This window comes from Colias croceus, chromosome 26 (genome assembly GCF_905220415.1).
Source record: "Colias croceus chromosome 26, ilColCroc2.1".
Lineage (NCBI taxonomy): Eukaryota > Metazoa > Arthropoda > Insecta > Lepidoptera > Pieridae > Colias > Colias croceus.
This window is the reverse complement of record NC_059562.1, coordinates 2,499,864-2,515,216: the sequence shown is the minus strand read 5'-3', so window position 1 is coordinate 2,515,216 and position 15,353 is coordinate 2,499,864. Positions and strand designations below refer to the sequence as shown.

Here is a 15,353-nt window from a genome sequence, read left to right as displayed (position 1 = left end):
TGTGCGTGTGAAGTGCTCAGAACTCATACTCCGACACGTGTATATAGAGCTTAGCAACAGCGATACCGCCGAACTGTCCGCGACTGAACAGCTCCATGGACAGTTCGAGCTCCACGCTCTGTGGGCCCACGAGCCCACGCGTGAGCGACATCACCGCTTGGTTGCCCGTTTGGACCAGACTGGGGATGTAAAATAAAATATGAATAGTTTTTTAACAGATCTCTTAGTTACTTAAAAAAAATTCAATTTAAAAGCACAATATTTTTGGTAGTTTTAGACATATTAAGTGCTTTGTTACAAATGAATTTTTTTTTGTAAAATAAGTTTACATAACCTATTACTTCGACATATTATATTAATAGTATAATCTATACTAATATTATAAAGAGGAAAGGTTTGTATGTATGTATCTGGACCGATTTCAAAAAAATTTTCACCATTAGAAAGCTGCATCTTCACTGAGCAACATAGGCTTTATTGCATTTTTTAAATTGCATTTAGTTAAAATCACAGTATTATGCAAACAATTATGTAAGTAATTAAATGGTTTTGACCGTACTGTACTGAAACATTTTGCGTTTCGGTAAAGCTAAAATAATTAAAAATTTTCTATTTTTTTTTAATTCATACTTTGATCATTTACATGAAAAACTCCATGAAAATAAAAAAAGAGTGTGCGTACTTGTGTACACGCGTTAGAAGTTATACATCTTTGGCGTATGGGAAAAAAATTCTAGAATATACAACTTGAACATAGTTATCAATTTTCATACCACCTAGAACTAACTTCATGCTGTTAAATTTAAGTGTCGGTGTGCGCGCGCATCGTAAAAATTCACTCTCATCATTTTTCTCCATCGCGCCAAAAGAAGTATAACTTCAATAAAAAAAATCAACACATAAACTCACAGGAAGGCATTGATATCAGCTTTCTCAACCGAGGGCGGGGCGTTAACATCAATGAGTCGCAACTTGAAGTTCATCTTCGCGTACGGCCAGTTCGGGCCGCGCATTGTGAATAGATCCACCTGGAATATTATTTACTTTCATATAAAATGTTCGAGAGAAAAGGAATTTTATTTGTATTGATTTATTTGATATTTATAGGAAAAGTCGTATATTATGATTGCGCCTAATTTGGTAACATTGATTTGCTAATATGCCAGGTTGATATCTTTAACAAGTTTCATATTGGGCTGACTATGAAATATTTTAACACTTTTTTCTATTCATAATCTTATGGTTGAAATTCTAAATTTTGTACCCTTGTATTAAAAATGATTAATAGTTAACATTAAAAAAAAATTACCCTTCTAAAAAAATTATACTCAATTTTTTTAACACCCACAAAAAATGTAAAATATCAAATTCAATTTCATTTATTTGCCCATAAACACGGTTTATAAAGACGTTACAATTCAGTTTTCTGTCTTTAAAAAAAAAATAAAAAAAGTCAGTTGAGATGGTTGTTAAATCATCTCAATAGATGGCGCGCGGTATGTCCCTTAAGACACATAAAACTGAAAGAGTAGAATAAATTCGATTGCTCAGGCGGGTCACGAGTGGCTGAGTTGGTGAGGCATCCGCCCCGGAATGGCGCGAAGGATGCGGGTTCGAGTCCCGCTGAGTGATCGAATTTTTTCTATTCTTTATAAATTTATATTTATAAAGCATTTGAATACAACTCACCTTAGAATCCCGTATATCCAGCATGGAGACGAACGTGATGAAGTTATAGCTGTAAGTGCTGGGCTGATGTGCGCACTCCCAGTCAGCTGGCGGACAGTATGTTTGGATCTTTGTGCAGCGACTGGGTATAATATTATAGTAATTAATTGTATGGAAGAAATAGTTAGAGAAACTGTAGAATCGATTAGAAATAATATTGATATTGTATAACTGTAGTGAATAATTAGTTGCAGAAACTGTAGAATAGATTAGATATTATAGTGATAATATTCTAGAATAGGTTATGGAAATTAAATTAACATTTATGGATATTTCTCGTTTTATTTTTAAAAAGTTATTATTGTCATTTTACTCATTAGGTAAAGTACTTTCAATATCAGTTTAAAGTTTTTTGATATCTGCAATAGTTACGGAATAATCGCCTGTGCACACTTAACGATTACACCTTGTATACATATGGTGCCTGTGTGTTTTTGTATGTATGTCACACACACATATTATATATATGCTTATATCCCCTTGTCTGTTATAAAATCTTTAGAAGAACGATGTCAAAAAAATCGCATCTGTGGACCCCGCTCCTGGAGCTTGATTATACCGTGACGTACCTTCTGTCGTATTTTTTACAATTGTATATCGTAAACTATATCTTTCCTACTCAAACTAACACAAAATATCAACAGAAGAACAAGGATGGCATACATCCACATGTTTACATAACAAAAACGTAGCTACGAGCGTCTCTAGCGCTTTAAAAAGTTACCGTCCAACGTCTCGATTTCGCGCGCAGCGCCGACAGCGTCATTGGGTTTAGTCATCGATTTTAGGAATGTTTTACAAAGGTTTCATATGTCTTTTATTGTTTTAACGATTCGTAAATGAACACTATGCTTTATCATGACATCTGTCATCAAATAAATGTAACAGAATTCATCCTGTCAGGTATCCAAAGTTCAAGAGGTACTTTTTTCAAGTGCTTTTTTTGTTGTTTCATTTCTCGTAACATAAAAACTTCTTACAGCCAAAACTCTTTTGTAGTCAAGTATAAGAACCGAACTTTAATATAAGTTAATAACCTAAACCACTTGGATTGAAGAATAATTAACGGTCCCTATTTTTTGCCCGGCGCTCGGCCGCTCGGAATGGCTAATGTTTTTGTAAGCCTTGTATTTTAAAAAAAATGTATAGGAATGAATGGTTTTTATTATTTAATGAGTTTGTATATGTATTATTGTAAATACAATAAAACCTTTTTGTATGAATAATTATTTATTTATTTATTTTTAACGAGTTTTGTACAATGAACTAAAAAAAATTGCTCACCCTGATTTCAAGCTAGAATTACTTATTTATTGCAAAGTAATTTATGACTAAGATATCTTTTATATATTAGCTTGTTTCATAACGATTCGAACGATATTAGTTATACAAAGTAGCTCCCTACAAAATTTTAGAGATATCGTCATTGTTTATAACTCGCACGGTTTCGCGCTGACCACGCAGAATGGCCTTCACAGATGCGCGAAACCGTGCAAAATGGCCGCCACAGCTGAAGGGATATATATATATATATATATATATATATATATATATATATATATATATATGTGTGTGTGTGTGTGTGTGTGTGTGTGTGTGTGTGTACATACTGCCTGCTCTCGAGGCGGTATCCAGGCGGGCAGGTGATGCGGTGGCATCGGAAAGCCCCGCGCGTGTTGAGGCACACATCCGACACGCCCTCGTACTGCGCGCCCGCAGCGCATGGCGCTATACCAGTCTCGCACTCGTCTATGTCTGTACAGTGGACATTGGAGAATTGTATTCAGGGAGTGCGATGATGGTTGGATGGGATGCAATTTTTTGTGTTCAGTAGTTTGTTTAAAACTAACCATTATTTAGAATAGAAACACTTTATTGTACAATGCACACAAAAACAAAATTTACAGAAACGATAAATAAATGTACAATTTGGCGGCCTTATCGCTTAAAAGCGATATCTTCCAGGCAACCTTGGGATGTAGAAAAAATAAATTATCATATTAGAGTATGGCCGCCAAATATTGTACAATAACAGTCGTGAAATCGTAACACACCGTAACATACGTGACTGATAGTAACATACGTGATTTTGTTAAGCGTAGTGTACATTACAACTAATAATGCAGGAGATTTTTTTTACATTTCTGTTTTATATTGTTAATTAAATTATTTGATTAAATTACTTTAAAACTCAATAAAACAAATTTAAATATTAAAGAAAAAGTTTTATTTCTCAAATTTTGTATTTCTATAAGACTTACAAATGCAAGAATCATTCACAACTTATGATATTAATTACGAATACGAATTATTATAGTAAAAAAGTTACTAACTTCCGAAACATATATAGTTTTTGAAGTGGGTTCTCTTTATGTAAAAAAGTAAATTTTTAACTTTAGATTCTCTAGTGAGTACTACCCCTAAGAGCCGCTCACGGATGTTACGTAACACAATAGTAACACATGGTATCATTCGTGAATAAAAATATGGTTGGACATAACCTAAAAAGCCTTTATTCGCCAAAGTATTGTAGTAATAAGACGCCGCATAGTTTTATTTGTTACTAGAACACTAAAGCTACACACATAATTTAAATAATATAGTAAATTTGTATTCTTACCTTGCATAATTCTCACTCAAAATTATAAAAATGTTGCGAAGCAAAAATGCCGACTACCTTTCGATTAACTTTGACAGTAACAAAATGGCGATTTTTTTTCTAAAGGTTGGCCAACATGTAAATCGGTGTTGCCACTACTTAAAAATATTTTTGTGGCTTGGATATCTAGTTATTTAGGGTGTTATTTTATGGTAACCGTGCGTGAAGTATCATTCGTGAAAAAAAGTGAGACATAGTTTTAAGTGAGTTTTATATTAATTTCTTTTATGTTATTTTTATTAGAACTTGTTAAAACTATCCACAAGTTTACAGAATAATTTAGAAATACCAAAATTTTACAGGTATCAATAGATTTTTGCATAATTTTGTGACTTCAAAGTGTGAGATGACTAAGTGGGACACATGATTTTAGTATGGAAAGGAAAATAAGCATTTCAAAAAAAAAAATATTGAGCTTGTTAAAGGCACTCAAAATTAATTTAAATTATTAATATAATGATAAATATAACATAGTGAAGCTGAAACTATTTAAAAACTACCATAATTACTATATAAAAAAATCTGGTGCTATATAAAATGACAAGGACATTTTTTTTTTCTTGAATGTACAATTTTTGGCGGCCATACTCATTAATAATTTTAAATAATTAATATGTTCTGCGTTATAACTATTTTGAAAAAACAATAATAATAATCAAAAACAAAATTGGTCCCAAGTTTGAACCTTGAAGAACACCATCCCTAAAAAGAAATGCAATTCGTAACCACTAACCGTAACTTCTTACGTTTTTTTTTAGGTATCTGCAAATAGTCTACATTATCAAATGCTTTACTCGAATCCATAAAATAATATTGCATCTATTCCTTGATCTCTACTAACAATAACAAAAAATTTAAAAGTCTAGTCTTCGAAAAGAACAATTAGTTTTTTTTTTTTATTCATCCTATTAATAAACTAAAAATACTTACCAATACAGCTCCTCTTATCTTCAGAGAGTCGATAACCCGAGGGACAAGAACAGCGATAGCTTCCTGGCTCGTTCACACACCGTCCCACACAGAGGTGCTTCGATTTGAACTCCGTACATTCGTCTACATCTGCGCAAGTTCTGTAAAGCGAATGCAACTATCAATGAAGAATTGGTAGGTGTAGTAAAACATTAGTTAAATCAAAAAATCAATTAATTATAAATGAGAGTAGGTTAAATACATGTTGTAAACATCAAAATTGTAAAAAAAAACTGGTCACTAAATAACGTAACAATTCTTGAATTTTTGAAAATTTAAGGTAATTCACAAAAAAAAACAGGATTATCATCAGCATCAACAATCTACACATTGCTCAGTACCTATTTCTTTCACGCTTACTGTAAAAACAAAACATCGGCTTAATATTTATTTATTTATTACACTTTATTGTAGTACAATTATTTTATAACAAGAAAACAATAAAAAAATAGCACCAGTAAGATGTAGCACAATTAGCGGCTTTATCACTAGCAGTGATCTATTTATTCATTTCATAATAATAAAATAAAAAACGACGTGTGTCACTCGGGGACTGCCGCGGTAAAGCATGCTATGCCTTCAAGCCACACCTCCGCCCGTCGGAGTGGGGAGCGTGAGGTTTTTTCGTTACGGAATTTCTCGATTCGGTCCCGTCATTCAAGGCCCGCGATAGAAGCTATGCAATAGCTTAATAACTCAGGCCCCGGAACCACAGACACAATAGAAAATCTATTGTGTCTGGGACCGATCGGGCCGCTTGGGGCTCAATGGGCTAATAAATCGCGTTTAAAATCCGTTAAATTATTTTCTAAACACACGAATAAAACAGAAGATACAGTACCTGTTATCGGGTTGCAGTCTGTACCCGCGATGGCAGGAGCAGCGGTAAGCTCCCCACACGTTGTTGCAGCGCTGCTCACACAGCTCGCCCGCGCGCCCTTCCACACACTCGTCCACATCCACACACACCTGTACATTGTACAAGTCATTCAATATATTGAATATTCATTGTACGAGATCCGAATACTTGCACTTTTTATAGACTACTAGCTTTCCACCCGCGGCATCGCCTGCGCAGTCAAAGTAAAACCCGCATAGTTCCCGTTCCCGTGGGATTTCCGGGATAAAACCTATCCTATGTCCTTTCTCGGGTATCAAAATATCTCTATACCAAATTTCATGCCAATTGGTTCAGTAGTTTAGGCGTGATTGAGTAACAGACAGACAGACAGACAGAGTTACTTTCGCATTTATAATATTAGTATGGACTAGCTTACCGCCCGCGGCTTCGTATCTTAGACTATTATAAAACTGCATTGGCAAATCCATCATATGTAAGCCATTATCTATTATGTTATCAATTTAATAATGTTCCGTTCTAAAACGAATTGCATTCGTCCTTTTTGTGTGTATGTCTTTTAGAATTAGTCGTTGATGTAGCTAACATGATCGTTCAACGTTTTACTTAGCTGGTTTATTTGTTTTTACCCTCTATTTGTTTGTGTTTTTTTATCAATAAATGTTCTAGCCTTATATTATTTAAACCAAGAACGTTGAATTAATTGAAATTAATATACTCAATGAAACCTTACCTTGTCATTAACGGGAGCAGTTCTAAAACCTTCGTGACAACGACATTGATAAGATCCCACTGTATTCACACAGTCCGCATTTTGAGAGCAGATGGGCTAAAACCCCCAGAAAAGAAAATGCATTAAGTAAATATATTACAAAGCAAGTTAACGAGTAATATGTATATTGCAATTACATAATATAAATTTGAAAAAAAATATTTATGTAAATTATACACAGGTTTAAAATGCAAATCCGGCTCGAAGGACCATTTCATACATTTGATGCAATCTATAAATCTATCAAGTTTGTGTCACTATTTTTAGTTTTTCTCACGCGCTTTATTTGATTATTGTTCAGAGTTTCGTTACAAATTGAGCCAAGCTCGTACTTTAACTGATTTAACTAACGATATCTTTAAAATACTTGATCTATTAGACTTTCGGTACGAAATGAACCAAGCTCGCACAATAAGTGACATAACTAAACATCTAATTAAAATAGTACTTGAAAATTCTACTTTACTAAACAGTCACTCTTTAGTACTAGTTCAAAATTGAAATGTAATCAAATTGAAATAAACCACTTACCACACTACCACCTAACGCACACTCATCAACGTCTTCACACTCATGGTCCCCAATGAGTCGGTGTCCCTTGGGACAACTGCAAGTGTATCCGCCAGGCAAGTTGGTGCATAACTGTAAAGGTCCACACTTTGCTTCCCCGGTCGCACACTCGTCTATGTCTGAAATATAAAAAAAAATTAAACACCTAAATTACAGCATATTTTATAAAAAAAAATGTTGACTTTTATGTAAGTATCGAAATAACGTAAGAAAAAAAAGTTAAGATTTATTTAAAAAATTGAACTAAACAAAGAAACTTTTTAAACTTAAATGGAGGCAATATCTAAAAAGCGATTATTTATTAATTCGGGGAACAAGAATTATTGAAGGCAATAAGATGTCTTTTTATTACCTTGGCAAGTGTTATCATCCCCTAATTTAGTGCCCCAAGGGCAGCTTGATGTAGGACCACTGTGATCAAAAGATGTAATATCAGGTTCAGGAATTTGGTGGTGTGTGTTGGGAATTATATCTTGAGGATCCACTGGAGAATATTCTGGAAAAAAATAATGATTTGTATTAGCAAAGCAATTAATAATATTGTACACTGAAGATAAGAATATCATTTTAGAATTAAACTACTTCTTCTATAGTAATACGATGAGATGTTTAGTATTAACAACCCCCTGTTTGCGTGTTTCCAGTCACGAGTGTGGTATGCATTCTCAAAGATAACGCATGTTGTGTCAACGCACACTTCGCCGATAGCACAGTTCGAACTGTAGTTGTGAAAATGATGGTGGTAATGATAGTGATTGTGATAAGGGTCTTAACGAAAGTGGTAATGCTCAAGATAGTGCTGAAGATGATCGTGATTATAACGGTGATTATGATAATAGTGATGGTGAAGAGAATAATGTTGATGGAGATAATGGTGGTGATAGTTATGAGGAATTAGTTATTTTCAGTCTAATATAGTTATGAGAATATTAGACTGAAAATCAGCGCTGCTCAGGTGTTAAAGCCCGACAGCACGGCTGAGTCTGACCCGATTGTCATGTAACTAGTGTATGTTTTTTAGTAATATAAGTAGTAGTTAAGTGTGTGTAACATTTGTGGCAATAAATATTTTTTCTTTCTTTCTTTAACCGACTTCAAAAAAAAGGAGGAGGTTATCAATTCGGCTGGTATGTTTTTTTTTTGCGTGATTCTTTTTTTGTTCGATGCGGGATGGTGTCGAATTGGTCCCATAAAAATTTTATTCGAATAGGCCATGTAGTTTTTATTTTATGAGCATTATTGTCTGTATTGGTAAATGTTGCAAGTGCAAGTTTGAAGTCGGTTGTTTTTAACGCAGTTATCACTTGTTCTTTCTTTCTTATATTGTTAATGAAGTTAATATTGGTGTTAGCGCTAGTGAATATGTTGATGATAGTGATAATGACCCCGTTAACCCCCCACTCACCCGGCTGGTTCCCGTACCCCTCCGGGAAGCCCCCCCCAGTGTGCGGCACGCAGCGTTGCCTGCGCGCGTCTAACCGCCAGTGCGGGGCGCACTCACATCGGTACCCACCCGCTGTATTCACGCACACTTCACCCACGGCACAGTTCGCTTTGCCCGTGGTACATTCGTCCACGTCTTTGGTGAAGAAAGAATTAAATAATTAATTATCTATACATATAAGTATGTATTTAAAATTATATATGTATGTTTATCAGCCATCTGGTTTCGTAACACAAGCGAAAAATTAGTATGATAAGATTGTGTCGTGTGTGAAAATTGTCCCGAAATATTTATTTATTTATTTAATGATGGTACTTTGCCCGTTGTACATTTGTCTACATATTCTTAAAAAAAAGAAGAAAGATAAGACATTTAATGAACTTTGCTCGTTGTACATTCGTCTACATCTTCGTTGGAGAGGAGGAGAGATAAGACATGTAATAATGGTGTTTTCTTTAGTGAGAAAAGAAAAATTTTTAGTGATGTACCTAACGGAATTGATAAATTGTCTAATGCAAGAAAAAAAGCGTTTGTATTAAAGCTAGCTTAAATATAAAAACGTTGATCAACCTACATAGTTACTTGTAACAGACATTAGTCAATACTGAAGAGAAATAAAAATGATGGCGATGAATGACTGCGATAGCTTTACTATTCAATTGAAATTTAACTAATACCAAGGAAATGCACTAATCAAAATTCACAAATTGTCACACACATTGTTTGAATAATGCCAGTAGAGGATGAAAATTTGGCTAAAAGTTAACACTGCTATTAAAGATTCATACATAAAAAATAAAATAGTGTATTTTATTACAAAGGGTATAGGTAAAGGTCATTGAACTTACCCTCACATGTACCAAGTCGTACGTTATACCGATAGCCAGCGTCACAAGTTGTCATGGGGATGAACGGTCTTGTTTTCACTGGCCGGTAGTCCGGGTAGCCCCAGAAGTAATCTAAAAATTATTATAATAAATGGTCTAAAGAAGGTAAAAGTAATAAAAAGTATTTAAAATGAGTGCATAGATACAGATACGACATAATTATTTAACACTAGCGGTCCGCCCCGGCTTCGTCCGTGGTACATATTTCGCAAAAAAGTTAGCCTATGTTCTATTTCATAAAAATTTCATAAAAATCGGTCCAGTAGTTTATGCATGAAAACCATACATATAAACATACAAACCTTTCCTCTTTATAATATTAGTATAGATAGGTATAATATGATTTGAAAGCTAAAGATAACAATTATGTTTCTTATTTTACGTCTCTAGACAGAAAATATGCGGAGAGATTGAATGAATTAGATATTTGTAACAAGTTTGATGTTGATAATAATAAAATGTAAGATAACTCACTTCTAGTTGAAGAAGTTGGCGGTGCGACAGTGCTAGTTGTAGTCGAAGTCGAACTTGTGGGTGCTGGAGTCGTAGTCGAAGTGGTCGTTGACGTAGTCGTTGAAGTTGTAGTAGAAGTAGTCGAAGGTGTTAATGTAGTCGAAGTCGAAGTCGATGTGATAATGAACACACAGATACCGGTGGACAAATCTCGACGGAAGCCATAAGCACATTCACACAGATAACCACCCATAGTGTTTCTACATGTTTCAGTTAAGCCTGAACATGTATGTCTGTTTGTTGCACATTCGTCGATATCTACGGAAACAATCATTATATATATAAATTAAAATTAGCAACTGAAAAGCACTATAGTTTTGGTTGTCTTGGTTGATACTTATTAAGAATAGTTATGAGCAGCAAAAAAGTCAAATAATTGGAAAAACATATTTAAAAAATGAAGCGAAATAGATGTACTCTAAAGCAATAGTCATTTGAATAGCATTTAAATTAACTTTGTGAACGAAACAACGATAAAAACTATCGATATAAGTGCAATTATTATAAACTAGCTGTACCGCGTGGTTTCACCCGCGTGGCTCCACTCCTGTTGGTTAAGACCAACAAGAGCGGAGCCACGCTAAGGCGTGATAATATATAGCCTATATTACGCGTCGATAATGTAGCTTTCGAATGGTGAAAGAATTATTAAAATCGGTCCAGTAGTTTATGAGCCTATTCATTACAATCAAACAAACAAAGAAACAAAGTTTTCCTCTTTATAATATTAGTGTAGATAAAAACAATTATATTTATCCTTACCAAAACAAGCGCCATATTCATCTAATTCAAACCCAGGCTGACAATCCGTCGGCTTCCCGTGTATTACAGTCCATTCATTCTTCGGTAGATCTTTAGTATTCACTTCTACAGAGCCATCATCTTTTTTATCACCTTTCACTATCGCAGTTCCTTCACCAACATCTACATATACCATTTTAGGAGACGTTGGAGTTGGTTGTGTACTTTCTGTCACTTCATTTTGTTTTTCTGTAGGTTTAATATCTGGGTAAGTGACAGGATATTCTGGTTCTACTGGTATTTCTGTTATTTTTGGTTCGTTTTCTGGATCTAAATGATATATATCTCTATCTGCTTCTTTTGGCTCTGTTTTAGCTACTTCAGTTGGTTGTGGAGCTTCTATTGGTTCTTCTTTCTTTGGTTCGTTGACGTCGATGTTATTATCGATTTCCGGTTCCTTTTCAGTTTTTGGTGGTTCAGGAGTTGTGCTAGTCGTGCTCGATGATACAGTAATTGTTGTTGGTTCTGGCTGGGGTGTTGTTGTTGTTTCTGCCTCGGTGGTATTTTTAGCACCTTCTATTTCATCGCTGTAAATAATTTATTTAAAATGATATTCTATTTTATATGAAAATCAAGCGTTTATATTACTAGTTGTTTTCCTTTGTGAATTTAAGATATTGGTTAGAATTTAATACTGTAATTATACGTGAATATTAACCGTATTAAATAAAGAGAGAAATTGAAATCATCCTGTCCAATTACATAGCAAACAATTATCTAAATAATCGTGGAAAATATCATTTATTCTTTACTGTAGTCAGAGCAAATTACGTATTAATGTTATATAAACAATTCTGATTTTAAATTTAGGTTTTAACACTCACTCAGTATCATAATACTCGTATTCGTATTCCGGTTGTGGTGGTGGTGGTGTGGTGGGGTGGGTTTTTTGACAACGGAACGAGCCGGGTATATTGACGCAGTGGTATTCGGGACCTGCGCGTGCGCAGTTGTGCGTGCCTATCGCACACTCGTCTATGTCTGTAGGTTTTATATAAATGTATTATATTAATTTTATTTCATAAAAGATGTAACAAATATTTGGGTTTATTTTGGAAATTTACATTCATGGGTTGTCTAAAATCTTTTTTTTATATTTTTGAAAATTGGATAGTAATATTATGATCATATTATCAAATTTTATATCTTACAACATAAGAAATAAAATTAAGATAAATTGGTTTTCTACTTGACAATGTATAAATATTCGTAGGTACTTAAGATATTAAATATCGTACTTTCAATATTTCGATTGTTATTTGTGTTATAAATAAAAAAAAATAATTATTAAGTTTTCAAGTACTATTACTTGAAAACTTAAAAATTATTTGACAATTATCAAAAACCAAATATACGTATAGTTTTATTCAAAACAGAAAAGTAACCTAGTTATTATAAACTAACCTTCACAAGTACTAGTGGAGTGGTGGAGGATATACCCAGTACCACAAGAGATGAAACGTATGCAGAGATAAGAGCCGACGGTATTGTCGCAGCGCTGGGATTCCGGGATGCAAGTGTTTTGGTCGGTTGCACATTCGTTTATATCTAAAATTATTTGTAGACTTGTTTTAATATCGGATTTTTTAGTATTAAATTTTCAGATACTTGCGGCAAGAGTTTAAAAAATTAAGAACAAAATATAATCTTGGATAAACTTCGGCATAGTATTAAATTACGATAGCAGATTCAGGTTAATTCAATGTACAGTAATATAAGACAAAAAGCCTAAGAAAGACAGCAAATGATATAAAATCTGCCATTGTAATTTAGAAGATTTCCCTTGAAAATTGGCTAATTCAGAAAGAATTCTTCATGATGCTTCAAATATTGGAACTATTACATCTACAATTCAAACAAATCAAAAATATTTTTACATAAAAAGTCATGCAAAGGAATTTCTAGAAAAAGATAGTCTTGGATAAGTCCCGAATAATAAAGGTAATAAAAATAAACTAACCAACACAAGCTCCAGTAGTATGGTCCAACTCGAAGCCCTCTTTACAAATGCACTCATGACTGGCATTTGTATTCAAACAGTTCTGATACTGGTCACATAAGTGCGTGCCTTCTGCACATTCGTCTATATCTGAAATGTTGGAAATCTATTTGAAATAGGTCAGAATTAAAATAAAAGTTGTTGGTAAGATTAATTTAAATTTCGGACAAATTGGTTTAGTAATTTCCTTCAAGGATTTAAGAAAAAATCCAAATTAAGTTATTCCAAATTTAATGTACATTTCAACTGAATTGCAGGACTTCTTCCATGAATAAAAAAATATTCCAAACAATCAATATCAAAATCCTCATACTTATTACTCAGTGAAAATTAAATTTCATCAAATTTATACACAGAAATTCTGAACTGGTAAAATAAATGTTCTACATTCTTACCTTCACATATTTTCGTATCTGGATTCTCTCTCATACCATCTGGACATGACGATTTGGCTGCTTTACTGAAAATTTAGAAATGCAGAAATTAATACAAAATCAAATATTTTCACATTAGTAATTCATAGTTACCTCCTAGTTTACTAGAGATATTCATATCATCAGATTTTAGGATATCTAATATAGTACCTATTTATTTGTTGGAAACATTGTATTGAGAATCAGGTTCTTTATTTTCAAGCAACAATTTAATTTCATACCTATGTTTAGGTTTACAGTCATACTCTCCAGGCACGTTGACACAGATCTCATTCGGTTTGCAAATGTCCTCATTTTCTTCGCATTCATCGATATCTATAAAACAAACAAAAAATAAAGAAACCGAATCAATTCAAAATGAAAAACTCAAATCTGCTTGTTTTTCATTTACTTGTGATACATTTTAACAACTAAATCTTGAACTACCTATGTATATTTCATGGAGGATAGATAACATGAAGTATAATCGAATCTTTTTGTCACATTCTTCAAAGGGTTCACCAATTTTTGAAAATAACAATATACCTAATTTAAAACAAAAGGGTTGAAAGTTTAAAATTACATAAATTAATCGGATATTCGTCTCTACCAGAAGAGTCCCTTCATATTATTATCTTCTTACTTAACCCATTGAGCCCCGAGCGGCCCGATCGGTCCACGACACAATAGATGTTCTATTGTGTCTGTGGTTCCGGGGCCTGATTTATTAAACCTTAGTTATTAAACATTAGTAAACCTTATAACAGTAGGGAATCTTCACAATCCCCTTATTTCATTACTCACCTTCACATTTATTAGTACTCCTATTACTCTTAAAGCCAGGCGGGCAATGCTGTGACCCTTTGTCCTGACAATGGAACGAACCGCGAGTGTTTATACAGAACTGCGATAGCTTGTTGCAGTCGTCTTTGTTCATTGCACATTCGTCTACGTCTGTAAGTTTCAGTTATGTATATTTTCTTGGGTTAATATGATGTGGCATTTAAATTGATTATAATATTTGAAATGCTTTTAAAGATTCTGTATTCTTTGGATTTTTGGCAATTGGACTGCTGGCCAACATTAAATATAATATTATATTCTATTGATAGTTCGAGCAGCGTTTCTTGGTTTAAATTTAGTTGGAAAGACAAAATTGAAAGTCTGTCTTTATCAAAATAAGCTGGTCAATATTAAATTTAATTTTCTCAGTTATTTTTTTAACATCATTTTATTGTCCATAATATTGAAATTTATTTTTTAGCAACAATTTTTATTAATATTTTTGAACATGCTTTTTATAAGAATAGGTGTTTTGGGAGATTGCACTCGTTATTCCAAGCTTCCTTCATTAGTGTATAGTGACATACCATCGCACTCCTCCTCCCTCCCCGCTCTGAAGCCGGGGGGACACCGCTCCTCCCTCCGCGGGAGGTTGGCGGGGTCCCCCGGGGTCCCCCCACAAGCATAGCCTCCGATCGTGTTCGTGCATAGGTAGGGGGGGCAGGGGGGGTTGGGCAGCTTGCACTCGTTTATATCTGGGAGGACATAGAGACTTACATATGTGTCTGATAAAATGACAGATAAAGTATGGAAAACTCTCTCGCAAAAAAATTTACTCAAACGTCACAATGGTCATAATAACTTAATATCTCCAGATTGATATTATGGTAAACCGAATATATTTATTTATAATGTAACTAGCATTAAAATCAGTCCAGCTGTAAAAGAGCTCAGTA

General features: G+C 33.8%; 1 protein-coding gene across 1 annotated transcript in view; it reads right to left on the bottom strand.

Annotated features, from left to right (window-relative positions):
* Positions 1–15,353, bottom strand: part of LOC123703442 (fibulin-2-like) — a 32,941-nt gene continuing 17,588 nt past the window's right edge. Inside the window, exons 9-28 of the mRNA XM_045651436.1 lie at positions 14,985–15,152; positions 14,419–14,568; positions 13,857–13,950; positions 13,597–13,661; positions 13,163–13,291; positions 12,607–12,750; positions 12,027–12,183; positions 11,164–11,729; positions 10,363–10,659; positions 9,850–9,960; positions 8,963–9,136; positions 7,910–8,053; positions 7,519–7,676; positions 6,949–7,044; positions 6,198–6,325; positions 5,318–5,457; positions 3,339–3,483; positions 1,690–1,810; positions 910–1,028; positions 1–179 (exon numbers count right to left, since the gene is read on the bottom strand). Coding sequence (XP_045507392.1) covers positions 17–179; positions 910–1,028; positions 1,690–1,810; positions 3,339–3,483; positions 5,318–5,457; positions 6,198–6,325; positions 6,949–7,044; positions 7,519–7,676; positions 7,910–8,053; positions 8,963–9,136; positions 9,850–9,960; positions 10,363–10,659; positions 11,164–11,729; positions 12,027–12,183; positions 12,607–12,750; positions 13,163–13,291; positions 13,597–13,661; positions 13,857–13,950; positions 14,419–14,568; positions 14,985–15,152 — 3,269 coding nt within the window. The 3' untranslated portion in view covers positions 1–16. The remainder of the gene's footprint in view (positions 180–909; positions 1,029–1,689; positions 1,811–3,338; positions 3,484–5,317; positions 5,458–6,197; positions 6,326–6,948; positions 7,045–7,518; positions 7,677–7,909; positions 8,054–8,962; positions 9,137–9,849; positions 9,961–10,362; positions 10,660–11,163; positions 11,730–12,026; positions 12,184–12,606; positions 12,751–13,162; positions 13,292–13,596; positions 13,662–13,856; positions 13,951–14,418; positions 14,569–14,984; positions 15,153–15,353) is intronic.